Source organism: Macaca fascicularis, chromosome 13 (genome assembly GCF_037993035.2).
Source record: "Macaca fascicularis isolate 582-1 chromosome 13, T2T-MFA8v1.1".
Taxonomy (NCBI): domain Eukaryota; kingdom Metazoa; phylum Chordata; class Mammalia; order Primates; family Cercopithecidae; genus Macaca; species Macaca fascicularis.
The window spans coordinates 77101838-77123364 of NC_088387.1; the positions used below are offsets into that span (position 1 = coordinate 77101838).

The 21527-nt window shown below is 51.7% G+C and overlaps 2 protein-coding genes and 1 pseudogene across 8 annotated transcripts in view; 2 read left to right on the forward strand and 1 right to left on the reverse strand.

Moving 5' to 3' along the window:
- Positions 1-11307, reverse strand: part of SIX3 (SIX homeobox 3) — a 39202-nt gene extending 27895 nt beyond the window's left edge. For all 3 annotated transcript variants that reach the window (XM_065527115.2, XM_045369395.3, XM_005575974.5), the window contains exon 1: positions 5661-11307. In XM_065527115.2, coding sequence (XP_065383187.1) covers positions 5661-5715 — 55 coding nt within the window. In that variant the 5' untranslated portion in view covers positions 5716-11307. The remainder of the gene's footprint in view (positions 1-5660) is intronic.
- LOC102131263 (uncharacterized) lies at positions 889-11493 on the forward strand. Of its 5 annotated transcripts, none has more exons than XM_074010904.1 (3): positions 889-1294; positions 4621-4767; positions 8522-11493. In XM_074010904.1, the coding sequence occupies exon 3, from the start codon at positions 10195-10197 to the stop codon at positions 10750-10752; it is 558 nt and encodes a 185-aa protein (XP_073867005.1). In that variant the 5' UTR covers positions 889-1294; positions 4621-4767; positions 8522-10194; the 3' UTR covers positions 10753-11493. The 5 variants fall into 5 exon arrangements, with proteins under 5 accessions (XP_073867005.1, XP_045225333.2, XP_073867008.1 ...); XM_045369398.2 differs by having other exon boundaries at positions 9736-11493; XM_074010905.1 differs by lacking the exon at positions 889-1294 and adding an exon at positions 3708-3800.
- A 6104-nt stretch (positions 11494-17597) lies between these two features.
- On the forward strand, positions 17598-18806 carry LOC107127135 (uncharacterized; annotated as a pseudogene).
- The last annotated feature ends 2721 nt before the right edge of the window (positions 18807-21527 follow it).

A 21527-nucleotide genomic window follows, 5' to 3' on the forward strand; every position in this document is an offset into this window, starting at 1 on the left:
TCTGCATTCCGATGCAGATCTGGGGGCAAGGCGCCGGGTCCACACCACTTTGGTGATCTCAATGAGGGAAGAGAGAAAGAGAGGTTGAGAGAGAATTTAAATGGGAAACCTAACGTGACTGGGGCTGCGAGTGTCCCAGCCCCTAAACTCCGAGCTGGAGCCCTGCTTAGGCCTTGACTCCCGCAGTGCCAGGCCTCTGAGGGCCGAGGGGAAGAGCAAGCCGGCAAGTGCAAGCCTCCTTGGAGGCTTCCGGCGGCAGGGAGGCCCTGGGACCGGCGAGGGGCCAATACTGGCTCACTTAGCCAGAGGCAGCCGTGAGGTAGCAGGTCTTAAACACGACGACTGGGGCAGAAAAATATTCCTCCAAAGGGAAGACCTGCCAAGCCCCATTTCAGTGCTCTCTCCACTCCTGCCAAGCCCCATTTCAGTGCTCTCTCCACTCCACATATATTTCCTCCCCTCCCGGCCATGAGTCCTCCTCCAATGCAGCTGAGAAGCTCTGGGCGGTCGTTCACTGAGGGCCCAGAAAGAGCCCAAAGGTTGGGACTCAAAAACAGACACTTCATGTTTTCTTCCCGATCCCTTTCTCTCGTAGGGGAAGGATTATAGGCTGAAGGGTGGGAGGGGGAAGGGGCAGGAGGAGGAAGCGGGGGAGGAAGGAATGAAAAAGGGGAGGGGAGTGGGTATTGTGCCGCGTGTGGGGGGAGAATTCCTACGGGTGGGTTTCCGAATATTGTGTTCAACTTTTTGAAAGCAGCTCGTGACCCCGAAACTGCATCCCCCGGAGCCAGGGACCCAGGCGCCGGGCGGGCGGGTGAACCCGGTCAGTCCCCTCCCCGTCCCCGAAACCCCCGCCTCCGGGTGGGGGCGACCTGGCCTCTCCCTGCCACTGCCGGGCCAGCCCCGGAGGGAGGCTGGGCAGGTGCTGCGGGCTCTGCGAAAGCGCTGAAATCAAAAACCATCGCCACTCAGGGAGAACTGAGGCAAGTGGGGCTGAGACTCTGGCGACACCCCCACTGCCTCCCCCTAGCCTCTGCCCCAGAGCCTGCCGCCCCGTCGCACCCCGCCTGCTCGGGTGGTGACCGCGGCTCCGGAGCGCCAAGCAGGGCAGAGGGCTGCAGCTAGGCGTGTAGCTTTGTGCGCCGGGACCCGGTGGGGCGGGTGGCATCCCGCGCTGTCCGCGCCTCCCAGCAGAGCCGAGCTCGGCGCCGCCCACCGAGCCCACCTCGCGGTCCAGCCGCCGCCAGCGCCTCTCGACTCTGGCCTGAAGCACTACTCTCGCCGCCTGGAGCCGGTAAGTTGAGAGTCCGCAGAGCAGGGCAGGGAGGCGGGGTGGCTGGTCCCAGAGCGGAGGGCCGTACTGGCTCCTGGCCGGGCTGTGGGCGCAGGCTCCATAGGGTCTCAGTCGAGGGGTTCTGAGTGTGTGTTTGGGTGGGAAGCTGGGCTGTGGAGCGCCAGAGGGACCTTGGGTTCCAGGGCCCACGCCGCCTTCCTCGCTGGTCTGGGAACCAAGCAACTTCTAGGGCAGTGCGAGGACTGGGAAGGCACCCTGGGGGACTGCTAGAGAAGGTGGCGTGTGGAGGGTGCCTGCACCCTGGGTCGCTCAGAGCGGAGAGTCTCGGGTGGATAGGTCAGCTTGCAGATCCCCTACGTCTCTTCTCTGCTCTCTGGCCACTCTGCGGGATCTGGGACTTGGCGCCCGTACAGGCCGGGTCACCTGTGCAGAACAAATTTGCTGCCATCATCCCCGCTTCAATCCTGGCCTCGGGGATCGAAAAGATCCCTTCAGGTGGGGCAGGGAGAAAAGATGTCTTTGGGGTTTAGAGAGTGTTCTCCTTGTACCCGGACCTACTGGCATTTATTTACAAATGTCAGCCGCAATCCCAGCACTAGGAAAGTCTAAACCACATCTGGAAAACGCCCGAGAGACCTCCCACTCTCTCCTTGTTTTGGGTTACAGGGAAAGCCAACGGGTCTGCAGGCCTCCGGGAGAGGAGGATCCGGAGGGTTGGGGCAGCTGCACCCACTTGGCCTTGCTTGGCTCTAAACAGTCGACCCAGGAGGCCGGGGGAAGGTTTGCCCTGTGGGGGCAACGCCCCTTCCGGCTCCCAGGATGTCGGGAGGCGGGGGCTGGCCGGGTGGCCCATAGTCTGGGCCTCCCCGCAAGCTGCAAACTGAGGCGCTTGGCGCGGGCGGCCTGGGAGGGCGCAGGGGAGCGCAGCACGCAGGCGGGGAGGCAGCGAAGCCCTTCAAGGACCCCGATTACTTTCCTTTGAAAAACAACAACAACAACTGCTCCCTCCCCGCACCCCCGCCCCCCGCCTTAGCCTCCGGGGACTGGCGCTCCAAGCAATTGTCGCCCCGGACAGTAAACACAGCTCAGTTGCCTCAACTTTCTCCATGCATAAAAGTTCCTGGCGTGCGGGGAAATTTGAATATTTGATCAGCCCCTTTGAGTGACCCTCATTAGTCCGGCGCCCTGCTAAGGCCGGGCATTGCAAGAAAGCTGCTGGGCTCGGCATTTGTACGCCTTGTTAGCGCAGCTTAATGAAGCCGCCCCGACGGCTCAAAGGCGGCCTCAGGGGCCGGCGGCGCGCACCTCTCCGCACCCTGCTCCGCCTAATGAGCCCCGCCGCCCTCTAAAGGCCCTTCCACCATCCCCACCCCCCACATTCTCAAACAAGGGAAGTTTGACTCTGTCTTGAACCACGGCACCTCCCACTGCCAGGCCCAGGAAGATGGGCACAAACCCAGCCTAGATGCCTGCAGTGACCCAGCCCCAAGAAAGAGGGGCGGGAGACTTGGGAGGTGAGAGCCGTACCGGTTGGGGGAAGTGCGGGGAGGGTGGCTGGTGGCGGGAGAGGCTTTTGCTGTCTAAGGATCCAGCCCAGGGAGTGCACTGTCAACCTCTCCCAAGAGGACCAATTGCAAATCAATCACTCCAGTTCCTTAAAGGTGCATCTGGACTAATGGGGTGGCTGAGGGTCAGCCTTCCATCCTCCTATCACCTCAAGTTTCCTTGGCTTCCACTACCTAGAGGCCACACACTTCTTCCCAAGGTTCCCCTTCTGAACAGCCAGACCTGGTGTGCCAGGACTTGGATTTGAGAAAGGGTGGGCAGCTCCCCTCCCTAACCCATCATTGCCTCCACCATTCACAGAGCCCAGTCACATGTTATGACAAGGGGCAGTAGGGAAGGCAGGGGACCACAGCCTGTCCTGCACTCCCTCTCAACAGAGGTATCCCTTCTTTGGCTTCTAGTGCCAGGGAGGCCTAGCAAAAAAAGTACTATAGGCAGGACCACCCTGCAAGTCTGGCCTGGCAGCCTGGCAGAGAGGCAGAGAGCCAGAGCTCTGGAAGCAAGGGAAACCAAAGCAGTCATCTACTTCACCTTTTCTTAGTGGGGCAGCTGACATGGCTGGCCCGTAAATTTAAGACACCCTCTTAGAAACTGTGCTTCAGTGCTCAGGAAGAGTAGCCTTCCTTCCCTTCCTGTCTCTCCTCTCCTCTGATGCCCTTTTCCTGGAGCGGTTGGAGGTCAAGGTCCTTCACTCCCTCCTTGCATACACAGCTCTTGGGCCCTTAAGGGTTACTTTTGGGGGGAATTAATGCTCTGGGCTTGGGAAGCAGGCTGCTCCAGATCCACATTCAGGACTTTCTGGACCCCATCCCCCAACACACAAACACAAACATGCCCAGGATCCTTCAGACATACAGTGGGCCTGGTCAGGTTGGTAACCTCAGGACCCCATGCCAGCGTGAGCATCTCTGGAGGTCGTGGGAAGGAGCCAAAAGGCCAGGTAGGCCCTGGGATACGGAGGGCCCTCCAAGGGCATCTCGTTTGCTCCTCTTCCTTTTTCTCTCCCTAGCTCCACTAGCGTGCCCTGCCCCATTTCCCATCCCATAACCCCCTAACTTAACCCTAAACTGGCAATCTTTAGGCATCACCTCTGAGCTGGGCACAGGCGGTGCCCGGGCCTTGATCGACCCAGAGGGCTAAAGTAGGGGCGGGGAAGAGAGGGGTGGGCGCTGCTGGTGAGAAAGGGGACCTGAGGCGAGGGTAGAACTCAGCCCTGTGGCCTCGAGGCCAGGCCCACCGGCTGCTCAGGGGAGGAGGCGAGGGGAGGGGGCTGGGAGTCCGCAGGCATCGGTCGGGGCAGCAGGGACCTCAGGCGTCGGCGTGGGGGGCTAGATCCGGAGGAGAGGGGAGGGGAGGCGGGGGTCGGGGGATCGCGCAGGGCGGAGGAGGGGTGCAGCTCTTTAAGAGCCACACGGCTGGCAGGAGAGGCGCGCGGCCCGGTGCTGGTAGAGCACTGACCCCGAAGGGGATTTAGCGGGAAGAGAGTGGCCGGGCTCTGGGGGTTTTGTCCGAGGGGGCCGGGAGAGGCCGAGGCACAAGAATAAGGAGCGGCCGCGGCATGAAAGGCGGCGAGGAGCAGCAGAGCTGCTGCTCTTGACTTCTGAGCAGGGCTTAGAGAGCCTGCCCCGGCTTAAGCCGAGCTGCTGGTGCTGGCCCTGAGCGCCAAGTCCGCGAGCTCTGAGTCCCGAGCCTCCCAGCCGTGGAGCAGTGGGATGAGGGGGGCGTTGGGGGACAGGGTAAAGTCGATCTTGGTTGTACAGCCACCCGATCCTAGCGCGGAGCTGAGAGCCTGACGGCCGGTGAGAAAAAGAATTTTCTTTTTCCAACTCCGGCTTTTGGTTTTGTGTGTCCACCTTGCGCAACTCCGGAGCCTGCCGACCCCACATGGATTCTCAACAGGTGGCCGGGTAAGTCCGTTTAAAGAATTCTGGTTATAAGGTCAGCCCCACCCCGACCTTCTTCCTTTTCCCCTCCCTCTTTCCCCCTCGGCTGGGCCGGGTTCCCCGTGCTCCTCCCGCAGGCGAAGGCTGGGGTGGTGGTGGGGGAAGAGGCGCCCTTCCCCTGGGGGTCTCTGGGCTCCGAGTTGCAGCCCAGGAAGCCTGGCGGGCGGCCCCCAAGGAGTTCCACCCGGTACCCCCAAGTCTCGATCACTCTTAGCTCCTTGGTCTGGGCCCTGGCGCCCTGAGGGAGGGAGAAACAACGCGCCGCAGCACCTCAAAAGCCGAAGTCCCCAGGAAGGGGGACAGGGGACCCGGTGGCCGGGCAGCCTTTGTGTGGGGGTTTACGGCGGAAACAGAACTATTCATCTTGTATGAGAGGCCTGGGATGCGGCCCAGGGGAGCCCGCGCCAGCCGTACAATAGCCGGCAGAAGAGCGCCTCAGCAGCCGGGGTAGGAGTGGGGTAGGGTGGGGTAGACCGGGGTGGGGGAGGGGAGGGCGAGAGAAGGGGGAGGGGAAGCAGAGAAAGGCAAAGGCGAGAAATCCAGGGCGTCCGAGTGAAAAGTCGGAAAATGTTTCCAGAGCGCGCCAGAAACAGGCGCGCTTGCTTGCGGGCGCATAGTCTGTCTCTCTCTCGCATACACACACAAACACACTCTTACATGCTCACGCTCATTCCACACAAGGAGCCCACGCACGCGGTTCCTAGTCGTGCAGGGTCGCATGCCCGGGCACCCAGAGTGAACGCAGAATAGAGCCGCCCTCCCACCCCTACTGACGGAGAGCCCTCCCGCCCAGCCACAGGCACCCCGATTGAGGAGCTAGGAGGGCCCCCGGGGCTGGGGCACAGGGAGGATCTTACCTGCAGAAAGGTAAGGGAAGCCGGGAGCACCGAGCAGCGGCGGATAAATATTCATTAGTAAGTCTCTCCTTTTAAGCCGCGCGGTGCGCTCTCTGGCTCCCAGCTCTCTTTCCCTCCCTCCCTCTGTCCTCTTGTGAGGCTCTCTCCCCCTCTCGCTCTGTCTTCCCCCCACCCCTTCCTGCGAAATGCCGGGTGGATCCCAGTATAGCTAACCTGTTGGGAAGCCTGAGTCGCGGGCAGCGCCTCCACAGCTGTTTGCTTTCGCTCTTGGGGCGCGCATTTCCCCATCCTCTCCCCTCTCTCCTTTTGCCCAGCCCCTCTCCCCCTCCTAAATTACTACATCATTAGCTTTATTGGGGGGGGGGCAGCTCAGCCAAACACAACTCCCTATAGCAGGGTGAAAAGCCGCTGTTCTCCAAGGCAGCACCAACTCCACCCCTACCCTAGCCTCACCCATCTCCTTGTCCCTACCTAGTTTTGTTTATTTTTTCTCTCTTTCCATCTTCACTTCCGTCCTGTACCGACCCAACTCCCTTACCATTCCTCCCTCCCTTGGCACTGCCAATACGGATCCCAGACGGGGTCGGGGCAGGGAGATGCCAAGTGGGTAGGCCCAATATGCCAAGGTCGGGACTCCACCCTGCCATGGACGTGGGGGTAGCTCTCCAGGTCCCCCTTTCCCGCGTAGGCTTTCCACCCTGACCCTAAGTGGGCACGGCGTAGCTTAGGCTTTAGGATCAGAGCACCAGGGCGCACAGCAAGGGCCTCAGCGACCTGGGGCCTGGGTCCTCTGACCAGGTCTGGGAGACTGCATGGGGGAGGGGAGGTGGCCTCACTCTGTACGTACGAATGCTCATGAGAGACACAACCACCGACCATCGGACTGACATTCTCCCTTTCCAAACAAACTGACCTGAAGTTAGCGGTAAGTCCGCATCATTCTCACGAGAAAACACATCTACAAGATTCTAGAAATGCACAAGGAACCGCTTCCAGTCGCGCGCGAACACGTGCACACACACCACACCCCTCACCCCCACACACCCGTGGCCAGCGTTCCCGCTGGCCTCTGAAACCTGTAGGCGCGCGGCCCCGAAAGGCTAATTCTAGCGGAGGAATACATGGCAAAACCGCCCCCAGGAGAGCCCTGGCCACTCTTGTTGGCCCCCATTCTTCCAGATCCAGGCCCCTAGGATGCCCCAGGGACCCTGAGGGGTGGTGAGGTCCCAGGGTGCTTGGGGGTGGTCCGGGAAGCGCACTCTGGCAGCCCGCTGAGCGCTGCCTGTTGAGGTAGGGGCTGGAGGAGGGGCCAAGGGAGGCGGGCCCAGGCCAATTCCAAGTTACAAATACAGCTGCTCCTGGGAGGCCTAGGAGAGTTTTGCCCCAAAACGTGCATATCATTCGCCTCGAGACACCATGACCTCCCCAGACAGAGCCCCAGGGCGCACTCGACCTCGAGGTGGCTTGGGTGATGGGGGCAATCGAGAGCAAGGAGGAGACCTGGAGACCTCCGCCCGCCCATTCAGCCCAGCCCAGCCACAGTCCACCGCGAGACGTCCTAGATGATGGTCCTATCCTTCCCAAAGGGTGGCAGGGCGCAGGATCGCGGAGGGTCTCCCTCCTTGTCCTGAAAGGTTAAGAAATTGGGCAGATGAAAGTATTTAAGAGGGGCCTAGAGCGCCCTGGGACCGAAAGCCATATCAACCTCACACTCCACCCAAAGTCCCGCATTTGCACGTGTACACCTCCTCCTCCCCATGCAGACATGGGGTCGCGCACGTTTGAGCTCAGACTCAAGCTGAGTCACCTGACTATGCCTGGAACGTACAGGCAATTGTACCCGAATACACATCGGAGAATTAAAGGAACACTAATAGAGGAATTTGAGGAATAAAGTGTCCACAGGCATAATTATTTGAATGAACGGGTGCACACCCAGTTGTCCAGATGCAGACAAAAACCACAGTGCCCGCGAGGAGTGACCCCAACCACAAGGGCAGATGTACAGGAAGCCGCGAACGGGGAGAGTTCGCAGAATGAGGACGCAGGCTGCAAGGCCAAGGGGGCTTCCTGCTAGAGGGACGTTGGCTCGGAGGGAGAAACTTTGTTGAGCCGACTGGGGGAAAGGTTTCAGGTCAAGTCCTGGCCACTAGAAAGAACCAAGGCCTTATCCACCCAGAGCCAACCTTTTAGCCTTCCTCTCAGCTCTGTTGGAGATACCCAGAAAAGAACAATCCAGGAAAGATTCATTTTGACCGAGATTGTTTTTATTGTTTATTTATTATTTTTGACCTAGGGGTTTGCATTCTGAAAAAGGATTTGGGTGGAGCGCATGCAAGTTCTCACTCACTGCTGGGAGATTCATAATTCTTAATAGGAACATTTAGCTCTAACCATGCCCTGAGAAGCTGAAGGGCCCTTATTTTGCCCCTTTCACCCTTCTTATCCTAAACTTGATCATTCACACGGATCCACACCCTCCTGCCCCCATCTCCACCCCAGTACCCTGTATGTCAAATATATTTGCAAAAGAACACACTTAAGAGTCAACCAAATTACATAGGTCATTTTAAATTTTTTTTGTGTGATATATTGGGAAGTCCTCACCCCCTGCTGTCCGGTCTCTGGCTGAGCACCGTGTCCAGGGCAGAGGTGGGGGGTTGCAGAGAGGGGTTTCCAGAGTGGCTCTTGGGCAAGGCCTGAGAAACTACTCTACATAGGCTTGTTTTTACTGTGAGCTCCCTTGGCCTAACCAGTTCTAGTGGCCACCTCCGGGTTTCCTGCAGCAGAGGCAGCCTCCCTGGGAGCAGGGGTGCCCTCACTTCCACTTCACCTCCCTTCTCAACTTTCTCTCTTTTGAGCACATCTTCTGAGCCTCCCTCTCTCATCTGAAAGTGGAATGTAAGTCCGAGAAGATTCATTTAGACAAAGAAGGTGGAAGAAAAGGACTTTCTGGGCCAGCAACTCGGATGACCACCCTCCAAGGGGCAGAGGAGGGTCCACATTGTGAAGAAGAAATGAACCACCCGGAAAACACCACAAGAGGACATGTTTCTGCAGATGTAGTTGTCCTAGAAACAGAAGAGTATGGGGGTGTGAATTTCTTCTCTTTTGGGGGCAAACACTATGTCCTTCTCTTTTTCTAGATAGTTAATTCCTGGACATTTTAGCGAGTTTGTTCCTGTGGATATTTTGAACAATAAAGAGTGAAAATCACTTTGGAGTCACTTAAATCTTCGTTGGAAGGGCAGTTTCTTCCAGGGCCATTTTCTTTCACCAGATTTGTTTTTCCTTGTTCCCAAATTCCTTGTTTTAAAAATCAAAGTCCACCTGCTAACTCACCTGGGAAAGAGACTGTGACAGAAGGAAGAGAAACAAATAGACATCACTCTCAAACTCAAAGTGTAACTTTCATTCCCGGCAGCTGAGATTCAGAACACAAACTCGTTTACCTTTGAGTATTTCCCCCGTGTGGGTAATTTATCTAGAGTTTTCCCAACAATCACAACATCCTGAAGTTGGAAATGTTTGCTATTATTTTCAGCCTTACAAGGTTCTTCAAACTCCGCTTCTCTGGTTTTAAAAACTGTTTGCGTCTACATAGCTATGCCTGTTGCAACATTTATCACTCAAGCAGAAAAGCAACTCGTTTTCTCATAGCCCCAAATGCCCCGTGTACAGCCACTGGAGCGAGTTTATTTTTCTCTGTCTTTCCCAAATGCCCTTGTCACTTCTGCCAGGGCCACAAGGCTTGGGGCAAAACTTCGGAGGTTTGAGACCTCTTGAGCGTGGGTCGCTATTATTGTTAGTTTTTTTGTTGGGAGAAATCGTGCTCAGTGATTGCGTGCGGTTCTCTCTGTCTACGCCGACTAGGGTTGCCTGCGCCTTCCTCAGCACAAACTCCTAGATGAAGCTAACCATTTCCGCTGCCCGGGGCAAAGGGCTGAACCGTGTTGTCGGGTCTAGGGTTGGGGTGGGAAAGTGAGGAGGGTATGCGGGTGGGGGTGGGGGCAGTCATCATCTTCAACAATAAATTAAAATAACCTGATACTCCTTTAATCCCTTCCATCAACAGTGTCAACGCGCTATAGAGGCCGTCTCACCTCCAAAGGTATCTTCACTCCCGGAGGGCCCGGGCTCCCAGCCACAGTCCCACACTGGGCCCGCGCGCCGGATAGGAGGTGCTCCGACGGCAAAAATCCCATACATTTTTAACTACAGTGATTACTAAATTAATAGCAGGCACTAAGACAGATGTCAAAACGTCTTGAAAATGTTTATCTGTGAATAATTGAGAAGGTGGTGGGACGCATTATCTGATTGTGTAATGAAATATGTATGAGGAACAGCTGTTTGCAACAGTCCCCTCCCGCCGCCTCCTCAACCAAGGCCCTTCTTTAGGAAGCAGGAGTCGCGGCGAAGTTGGTCGCCCACTTCCGTCCACTTGGGAGCCCTATCGGCCCTTCCCCGGCTGCTGGCAGAGTGGTGGCTCCAGCGCGCCCCAGAGTAGCCCGGTTTCCCGACGGACAATAACATGGAGTCCTCCTCAGTCTCGCTCTGTGGGCTCCGTGGCTGGGTGAGGCTCCACCGCCGGCCGCGCTGTCCCTCGCGCCTTCGGGGCGGGCTGTGGGCTCGGCCTGTGGGGACCGAGGGGAGCACGGGCCCGGGCGGCCGCGGAGGCCTGGTGTTCGCCCACCGAGCGGTGCGGCCTGCTCGGAGGCGAGGCCCGGGAGCCCCGCGGCTCAGCGGGACGGGCCTGGGGTCACCGAGGGGTGACGAGGCTCCCGAGAGGGCTTTGTTCGCGCTTTCGCCACACTGCGCACTTCCTTCCAGCCCCCTCGGCCCCCACCTCGAGCCTCCGCGCCCCGGCCCTGTTTGTTTTTCCAGCCCCGCGCCCTCCACTCCGACACGCAAACAGCCCTCGGGGCTGCGTCAGCGGCCCGAGGCCGTGGCCCAGGGCAGGCCTGAGTCCAAATGGGGCCAGCACGGCGAGCCCTGGCCCTGCAGGAAGCGGTGTGAGGGGAGAGGGAGCTCCAGGGCCTTCCTGGCGCGAGAGAGGCAGGCGAAGGCCGGCGGGAAGGTGGTCCAATAGGGCGCACGGCCTGGGCGGGCGGCGAAGGCCCGAGGCCTGGGCTCGGAAGGGTGCGGGCGGCCTGCGCGGCTGCCCATCCCCTGCCGCTGTCCCCAGCCCCAGCCGGACAGGGGAGGCGCGGCGGAGTGGGGGTGAGGAGGACGCCCGGAAGGGCCCCATCACCCCTGGGCCTTGAAGGCAGTGTCAGCCACATGGACAAATCCGGTGCCCCGTGCGGGTGTGCGGGTTCCCTCGCCGCCTTCCCTGCGCTTCATACCGCTCGGAGACTGCGTCCCGGGCGCGGCGCTCCCGAAGCTCCCAGCCGGGCCGTGGCGTGCCCGCGCCTTCCGCCTCCACGGCCTCTCAGCCCCTCATCTTCCCCAGTTCCGGGGACCCGTCCCTAGCCCCTGATGCCCGGGAAGCCTGGCTGCAAAACCTTCCGCCGCGTTGGCCCTTCCAGCGCCGCCGTCCTGACCGCTCTGGGGCCGGGGCTGGGAGCGGGAGCGGAGGAACCGAGTCCGGCTTGGCGGCGCCATGGCGCCCTGACACCCTGCGCCTTCCCGGTTTCCCTCGGCTGACTCAGTCGAGATGCGCTCGGGCGTTATGTCTCGAGCGTCGCCCTTTACCTAATCCCTTATGCTTTTATTCTAATCCTACACATTACAGTTAATCTGTAATGATACCGCTTCGGAGGAACCTGTTGCATACGAGGCTCGGCAATTTGTAACCTTGGAAACAGTTTTAAATAAAGATTATAAGAGTGATGTCAACTGTGTTTATTCTCCACGCGGGGGGTGGGTTGGGGGCAAGGCGGTGAGGACGGAGTTTCTGGAGAAGGGGGCGAGGCGCGAGGGGCAGGGCCGAGCGGCGGCCGGGGTCGGGGAAGCGGAGGAGCAGCCAGAGCTGGCTCTAAGTGACTCCAGCCCGGCGCCTGGCATCTTTTGAGTTTTTCTTTTTGGGAAATCGCGTGGTCTTAAACCGCGAGGCATAGGGAGAGGGAAAAGGATTTGCAAAACTGCGGAAAACTCAGTGAACTTGAGCTCCTGTGTATCCCAAATTAACATTCAGCCGGGCCCTGCGAGCCTGGATCACTGAAGCTGCGGAGAGAGAAAGGGCGGCTTGCAGGACCCTTAGGCTGCAAGAAGGCAGAGCCGCCTCGGTCCGGTTGCTTTGCGCTTCCAGCTTCCTACTCTACTGAACGCACTGGCAACAGCAGCAACAACCAAAAATTGCCGGCACACCAAAAGCAAAATTAAACATAATTGCTTTTATTTATCTATTGCTTTTATATCATTAAAATATTTTTAGTTACATTGTATAAAATGGCATCCACTCTGATTATTACCTGCCATATCTGTTGATCTGCTCCTTGTGTATTCAGCACAGCAATATTAACAATTAAGAAAAAAGCACATCTTATATATTGTATCTGTCAAGATATGTTACAATTTCCATTAACAAAAAAACATTATTCTTGTTGAAGAAGCTATGAAGCATATCTTTCACAAGCACTTTATTAATAATCATAGTTGTCAGAAAGAATTAGATATGCATAGATTGTAGATGCAAAGGAAATATTAGATGCACAGAATAAAATATACAGTGGGATTCAGGCATAACTATTTTTCTTTTTTAAAGTAAATTTTACGGAGGTGAAAAAAAAACCTGTGCTATTAAGCTTACTTAAAAGATGGCTTTGTTGGTTTAATTATACTGTAGTTATTTTATAAATATGTTTCAAAGGAAGCTTGCCATATTGCATGTCAATGAGGACGGTAAAGAAAAGCTCACAAAAGCTAATGCATACCAAATACTAAATTTTAGTCATTAGCATTCCTATTTATTACAAACTAAAGGAACCTATTAACAGACAAGAATTTCTATTTAGCTAGCATTACAATGTTTGGCTATTAAAATAAAAAGGGCAAAGTATATATGTATTTTTCCCCCCTTGGAACTATATGTTCTTTTTTTCCCCCTAAAAGCTTACGGAAAGATTGGGAGATGTTTCTGATTGGGGAAACTCGATTCTCTGATGGGAATGGGCCAGAGGGCCTAGAACACCTCGCTTTAGTGGTGCAGCTTAATGCTATTCATTCGGAAGCTACAACCGTTCGGCGCTGGGACTCTGCAGCCTGCGGAGTGGTGTGTAGTGCCCACGGCCTGTGAGGGGCCCTTTGTCTTTAATTTGTGTCATGAGCATATGCAAATTATTAATTGTTTTTCCTCGAAGGGAGGGAGTGGGTAGTGATGGTAATACTGCTTTTGTTTGGATATTAAAATTTCCTTAAATGCTCCCAAGGCGGGGATACTTCTCCCAATGCGGATTCCCCTAGTAGAAAATCCCACCGCTACAGTGAACAGATGGGTATTAATTCTAGAAACAAGCACATAGAGATTTGTATCATTTCAAAAACTTTCTTTGAACAAAGGTGGCATTGCTGCTCTCACATCAGAAGTAAATGAATATAGAAATTTATTTTTTCTGAATGTCAGTTTAAGAGGGGAAAAAACTTTTCAGCTATCCTTACTTTTAGAAACTTTATATTTTGCTTCTTAAAATGAAAGCAGATTTTTCCCCCCTAATTGGGCAGGGCAACAATTTAAGGAACTGAAATGAAATATTTGAAATAAAAAAGGGTTACTATGAATTATGTTAAGTGAGTTTTGTGTATTTTTAAGGGAAAAAATAGAGCTTGTTAAACTCTGTGCATTTGCCAAGTGACTCGAAGCACAGGTTCTTCTGGCCTGACATTTGGCTCTGACAGGATGTATTCTGCCTGCTTGGGGGACTCTTTGCATTAAAAGATTGAAACTTTTAAAGATTCTTCCCTGAAAGGCCCACATGAAAATAATTGGCATCACAAGGAAGGAAGGGAATTTCTGAATCCCTGATTTAAAAATGAAAATCTCTTCATCACAAGTCATTAACATGTGCAGATCTCATGCAAAATCTTAGATTTCAATAAAATTGGCTGTATGGGGTTGGCGAGGCTAGGTATTCTTTCCCCTGTGACTACCTGGGCAGAAACAAGAGAGGGAAGATGTAATGATTCCTACACCAAACTCTTCCCACTGGGAAATAGTATAAGTTACTTTAGTAGGAAATAAGCTTGGATGCCTCAAGGCTGGCAACTGTAGAGCAAAATGTGAATGTTCTCCATTTCTCTCCCACTATATCTGGATGCGGTGTCAACTCCCAAATCTCTAAAGCATATTTGATACAGAGGTGGGGAAAATGGCTTTGCCAGCAAAGGCTGCATCTACACAATTGTTTGGATAATTCAGCTCCTATTCCTCCAAATTAACCAGTCTGATGTTTCCTGCATGGCACCCAGATTATCCAGATGGACCCATCCACTTCCTTCCCAACCTACATCGTTGGTACGACCTTCATTGAATACTGAATCCAGACACTATCAGTAGCCAAGGAGGAGAAGGCTGCTTCCCATGTATTCACACCAAAGTGGTTTAGATCTCAGTGTGAGTGAGAGATAACCCGGTTTTCAGTGCCTTAAATCTCATTTTAAAGAGTAGATTAGGAAAGACTATCTCAGTGATGCAGAGATAAGATAGAGACCCTTTTTTCAAGGAACTAACACTTGTTGGGGAGAAAGATGTACCCAGTTCAGGACAGCACAGAACAATGCTGTTTTATGGGTGTCCTGGTTGGGCACAACCATGGGAGAAATCTTAGAAGGCTTCCTGGAAGAGATGGGGTTTGAGCTGAGCATAGAGAGTGTGATTCTAGATGGCAAAGAGTATGACTTCTAAACAAACTTGCTATCCAGGTAAGATATTATGTCAGGTCTGACGTAAGGTAGGCATTTAAAAGTGCCTACTTGAATGAATGAATATGTTACATGGAAGTCTGATAATAAATTCCTCTAAACATTTCTCCTTAGGATGGCCTGCCTGCAGCGTTAACCTGAAATTTGCTTATTAATCTCCCACTTTAATGTATCTTTCCACTCTTTCAAGGACAGGGTAGCTCAGTTTGAGATGGGAATGTCTAGAGCCGATTAAATGATGCCCATTGCTACCATGCAGTGGGTGAAGTTTCTTGCTCAGAGGAGACTTTTCCATGGGCAAATGTTCCCTGAACTGATGTCCTGTTTACATTCTTGCAAGAATGAGGGGATTACTGCAATTCTAAGGAGTTTTGTATTTTAACAAATCTTCCTCTTGTGGTAGCAATTTAACATTTTGTTTGAAACATCCCACAATGCAAAATGGTTAAAGGGGGCTTGTTAGGTTTTTAAATAGAGCAGAGAAGAATCCACTGTAAACAGCTTCTGGATTAAAAACAAGGAAACCTGCTACTGCCACTAATTAGTGCGTAAAGTACCTCACCCAAACCAGCTTTGCTTTTTCTCACTGAAAGACAGAGACAATATTGGCTACCCTTGTCTATACGACAAGGTTTTTGTTTTTGTTCTTTAAAGACAAAACAATAGGAAGGTAGGATTTTACATAGCTCTAGCCTCCAGCAATTACAGGATTCGTGTGATATTAATCAATTATGAACAGTTTCTTTTCACACCAGGGAACAGATGCTTATTAGCTTGAGCTTTAAAACACAAATTTTAAAATTACAGCAACTAAGAAAATAATACTGGCACAATGAGAAATCTGTACCCACATTGTCTGTTCTTTAGAACATGTTTTTATGCTTTAATAGCTTTTTGGGTCTGGGACATGCAATCCACACTGGGACACAGCAGAGATTTGCTCTTCAGAAAGTGCCTTAACTGAGTAAAGTGTTGCCAGGCTCTATTATGGGTCCTGCCTCAAGCAGAACATTGCACATCTCATTCTCCCTGGAGGATCTCTTCCACTTTTCCCTCACCTCCACCGCTGATCCAGAGATCTGACTTTCATCTTCTTCTCCTTTTTTCTCTCCTAAACATGCCACTGTTTCTTCCTAAACTAAACTTGTTGATGTGAAAGTCAACAAGTTGAGGGTAATTCAATTTCAATAATAAGCAGATGGCTTGTGAGTTCCTGAGACCCAAGTAAAGGCCCTTCCATGGGAAGCACCTAATTCGAAAGGAGGAAACACCAAGAGAATTAAGAACTCTGCAAGGAGTCTGACTGAAGAGGAGCTAGCTTCCGACCCCTCCTTCCTGCACCACCCCTCCGAGTTCATCTGAGGGAAGCTCACTTTCCCAAGAGCCCATCTTTTCCTGGTTGTAAATGTGTTCATTTCCAATGTACACAGGCTAAACATATGGCAGAACAGTGTGAAGAGGGAAGTGTGTCCATTAGCACATTCAGGGACACAGTCTGAGATGTACATTCAACAAAGAGCTTCTTGTATCTGAGTCCTGTACCACAGCATTGCACCAATGAAAGCTGAACTGACCTCAGTTTGTGTGGGCAGTGTGTGTGCGTGCGTGCGTGCGTGCGTGCATGTGTGTGGTATATTTCACAAGGCCAGACAAATTCAGGCTACTCTGTTAAAGTCTCTTGGTATAATGGAGGAAAAAAGTATTGGATGACCTCGTATGTGTTAAAGAGGAGGAGGAGCTCCCAGAGATTAGAAAATGAAGAGGAGCTGGAATTTTATTTTAATTAGTCTCACATTCCCTGGAGAGCTTTTCTGAGAATATGATCTTCTTTCCCATTTACTTTTCTGCAGCAAAGTCTGGAGACTCACTAAGCTGAGGAGGAAGAGAGGAACATCTCAACCCAAGCTGAATTCTGAAGAACACTGGCCCCCACCTTCCAGAAATCCTAAATCACATAGAGGGAAAGTTTCGGCCAGGTCACCAAGAATGAACCAGAAGCTGAGTCCATTACTCCAATTTTCACATTAACCAGGAGACACATTGAAAATTATTTTCTTGAGTGAGAGACTGAAATTTTGGCTTAAGGGTGTTTCTGTTGAGTCTTCTCTTGATATGGCACGTGAGGACTGCATCCCAGGTCACATCTGCAGCCACTCCCAGATTACACTGCAAGGGAGGGTAGATTAGGAGTAGATAGGGAGTAGAGGGGTCTGCAGACACAGCGAAAGCAGCAAGCTGGTGTAGGAAAACCCAGAAAATATGTCTCAGAGACAGCCAGTGGCTGCACATACAAAAGGAAGGCACCTACCTGGAAGAGAAGGGGTTATGAAGTTCTGCCCAGAGTCACAGCGCTGACGTCCTCAGAAGGTCTCCAGCCCTCTGTAGCAATCTATAGTATGCGTCAGTATGGTTGAAAAAGCTGCTTCTATCAAGTTTAACAACTTTCTGGTGTAACTTCTGAGAGGGCTGATTGCTTATTCATGCGGAAGCAAGACGCCCAGTTCATTTTGCCCGTTTTTGCTACTCTTTGTTGGGTTTGGGAGGCTGTTACGGTAGCTGCAAATGGCTTCTCAAGTGACATTTGCTGACATTCAGTGAAGTACATTTATCAGTATTCGCCAGCTCACCTCTCTACACATGCAATCCATTTTGTTTTGTTCTTCATAGCAAACTCCTTTCCGACACCCATGCCCTGAAAATGATAAATGGCAAGGTGGCATATTTCTCAAGCTGCACTCAAATGTCACTGAAAAATCTTTAATGGACTAAGTGTAGCTTTTCACGTTACAACTTGTCAGGTACTGAGAAATTCTAGAGTTTCTCTTTAATCCACAAGTCTTTGGAACCACACATCTGCAAGCAGAGACTAATTATAAGCTGCACCAGTCAGACCTGGGCAAGCAGAAACCAAGGAGAAAACATCTGATATCAGCTAATTCTTTATTATTATTATCATCATCATCATCATTCCATTTTTGCTCCTTCCTTTCCTACTCAGGATATTTGAGGTATGAGCAATCTGTGACCAGGCCACCATGCAGGTGTAATCTACTCATACACCCAGCTTTCTCAGTAATGGCTTTATTCTTTTCCTCCAAGGTTCAAAATCACCATGACTTCTCCCCCATGGGGGGCAGTGGAGGGGGGAACTGACTCCCAAATATCGGCCATAATTGGGAAGGTGAGAGGTATCTCATATGTCTGGGTGGAAGAGTCTCCTTTCTCCCTGGTGATTCATTTTCAGAACACATGGCCATCTTTCCAATGGCTTTGAGTTTCACATCACCACTGGAAAGACCTGCCAGTTTCTTCCTGTGTGCCTGTCCACTGCCATGCTACTCACAGGATGGTGGCCTATGGGCACTCACTCACCCTTCAACATGACTTGTTCACTCCAGTTCTCCCTTTCCAAATGTTCTCAATCCCCTGGTCCATGCCCCAAGGGGGATTCGGCCTTTGCCCACCAGCTATGTTCTGAATGTTTGTGTCTTCCCCAAATTAATATGTTGAAACTTAATCACAAATGTGATGGTGTAAGAAGGTGGGGACTTTGGGACTTTATTAGGTCATGGAGGGAGAACCTCATAAAAGAGGCTGCCTTGCCCCCTCCATCATGTGAAGCACCATCTGTGAACCAGGAAATGGGCCCTCACCAGACACTGATCCTGCTGGTTCCTTGATCTCGGACTTTTCGGTACACAGAACTGTGGGATACACATTGCTGTTATTTATGAGCCACCCAGTTTAAGGTGTTTTGTTATAGCAGCCCAAATGGAGTAGGCCACCACCATAGTCAGGGAAGAGCTGGCTGATTTGTGCGTGTCTGTGCTGTGTCCCAATGAAAGCACAATAATTAATGAACATTGATTCTGCAATCGATGTTTGAAGGTCGAAGGAGTTGGGAAAGGGGGTCTCCTGAAGCCAAAGAAAAGCATTGTACTCCCCAAAACTGTGCCAGCCAGGTTTACCTTTCACAAGATGCTACAGATTGAGATGCGTTGGTTTTACTTCTGACTCTTTAAGCCCCACTCAAGCTCTAATTTTGATATCTCCTTCAAGACACCTTAGTTTGGGCCCCTCCCAGGCTCCCTTCTGTTTTTGTTCTTTTTTTCTAACATCATCCTTGGCTTTTCTTCTCTTTTAGGTTTGACCTCCTGTCTCTTGGGTTGAGAAACCGTCCGCTCTGACTCCTGGCCTACTGTGACTCCTCCAAAGCCCTCTGTACAGGTCTTTGGGCACACAGAGACTCAACAATCTAATAATCTAAAATTGTAAATGCCACAATTTGTGTGTGTGTTTATTGTGTCTCAGTTTTGAGTTCTTTTTGAAATCTTTTAGTTATTCCAGAAGGGATATGATAAAGAAAAGAAATCAGTTATACTCCCAGTGGCCAGGCATGGTAGGGCAGAAAGAGTGTTGACATTCACTACCCCTGCAAGGGCAGAGTGCAGAGGACCCCAGGTTAACTACCTAGAGATGAGACGGATCCTGGATTAACTCAGGCCCTGGGATACCTGCACCAATTGTTCTCAGCAGGTCGAGACATCACAGAAGAGAAGACATGTCAACTCTCTACCATAGTGTCTTAGCCCTGGAGATACTATTGGAGAGTGACAAGAGGCAGCAAACAGGGTTCTATTCATAGTGGCCATGGTTTCCCCAAGCAGAGAACATATTCAACCAAAGGGACTTCAGTGAAGCTTTTCCTAATCTGTGCTCTGAAATGGCTAAGTAAAAGAGAGCTGTCTAGAGTGTATGAGAATGTCTTTAAAGGCAACCTTGCATTAACTATTGCATGCAGACTGTAATTATGGGCTAAAAATGAAGGCTGTTTTATTTGTTGGGTGAGACCCTTGCAGAGCACCCCTGCACATGTACACACACACTTTCTCTCTCTCACACACACACCACACACACACACAAAACCAACCCTATCCCAGGGAACCGAACAGTCACAGATCTCATCTGGAGTCCAACCCCTAATCCAGGTGTTGTGATCATCACGTGAGAGATAGCAGAATCTCCACCAATTTTGGAAAGAACTGTTCAAGTGTTTTTTAAAAGAAATAATGGAAAAAATGAAACAGCCAATTGAACAGCCAATAATAAAAATAGGACACGGCTATCTCCTATATTTTGCCATTTATATCCAAAATAACTTATGGACATGTACAAAACATTCATGAAAATAAAAACATATTTGTTATAGCAGCCCAAATGGACTAGGCCACCACCATAGTCAGGGAAGAGCTGGCTGATTTGTGCGTGTCTGTGCTGTGACCCAATGAAAGCACAATAATCAATGAACATTGATTATGCAATCGATGTCTGAAGGTCAAAAATCACCCTGGACCCTGTACATTCTCACCTCCCTCCCTGCCAGCTATCTGGCTCACTGAAGTCTTGACCTCCTGGGCTCAAGTGATCCTCCCTCCTCAGCCTCCTGACTAGCTGGGACCACAGGCACACGCCACCACGACTGGCTAATTTTTTTTATTGTCTGTGGAGGCATGGTCTCACTATGTTGCCCAGGTTGGTCTCAAAGTCCTAGGCTCAAGCAGTCTGCCACGTGGGCCTCCCAAAGTGCTAGGATTACAGGCGTGAGCCACCGCACCCAGCCTCCATCATAATTTTATTGACAGAGCACATGGTTGTTTAACCCAGTAACAGGCTACATACTACACTTGATTAGGCAAACTATGGCTTATGGAACAAATTCATTCTCATGCTACCTGTTTTGTAAATCAAGTCTTATTGGATCAGAGCCATGGCCATTCATTTATACACATTATCCATAGCTGCTTTCCTGCTACAACCACAAAGCCGATCGACAGAGACCATGTGGCCCATCAAGCCTGAAATGTTTGCTATCTGGCCCTTTACAGAGTTTGCTAATCCCTGTTTGAGATTATAGGGGATGTTTGAATGGTCCAGTAGAGATGACAAACTGATGATTCTAATGCTAGAGGGGCAAGGCGGGGACGGCAGGAACGAAATCCACTGGGAGGAAGCAGGCAACAGGTTCCAGAACACAAATGAAGGAATGGGTCTTCACGAGTGAGGACACTTCATCCACTGTAACAAGCAGTAAAGCAGAAAATGGGAACAAATGCAGGCAGGAAAAGGATGGCATTTCTACCTCCTACCCCTTTTTTTTTTTTTTTTTTTTAAGACTAAGTCTCACTCTTGTCACCCAGGCTGGAGTGCAATGATACCATGTCAGCTCACTGCAACCTCTGCTTCCCAGGTTCAAGCGATTCTTCTGCCTCAGCCTCCCGAATAGCTGGGATTCAGGCATGTGCCACCATACCCAGCTAATTTTTGTATTTTTAGTAGAGATGGGGCTTCACCGTGTTGGCCAGGCTGGTCTCGAACTCCTGACCTCGGGTGATACGCCCGCCTTGGCCTCCCAAAGTGCTAGGATTACAGACGTCAGCCACTGCACCCGGTTTCCTACCCATTGTTTCTATTAGCTTTGTCTTAATGAAGTGTGAAACAAGCTAAAAGTTTGGGTGGGGAGTAATGGAGAATTAAGGACCAAGGGGAAATTGTAGAGAGCGGGGAAATGAGCGAACGAGGACATTTTGTTAGGATGCTTGGGCAGTGCTGTGGTCATGAATTTAACGCGCATGCAGTGAGCAGCACCGTGGTGTGACATTCTTCATCAATGTTTGTGGGCTCTGGTGCAAGCATAGAGTGAGTCAGAGGTTGGGTTTAATCATTGCTGGGGTTTTGCCAAGCAAGTACGATAAAGGGAGAGAGAGGTAGTGGACTTAAGTGGGCAAGGGGTGACTAATGATAATGGTGAGTCATGAAATTGAAGCTGGTGAGAAGGGTAATAACGAAAGAGGAAGGTGAAGGACAGTGGGAGAATGTGGTGGGGTCAATGAATGGATTGCAGGTCTCCCTAAGAACAAAGCATTTTTGGAGAATAAGAGAGCTCGAAAGATAGGAGCTCAGACAGTGAGGTGCCTGCTGTCCAGATTCCAGAGATGGGGCAGTTTC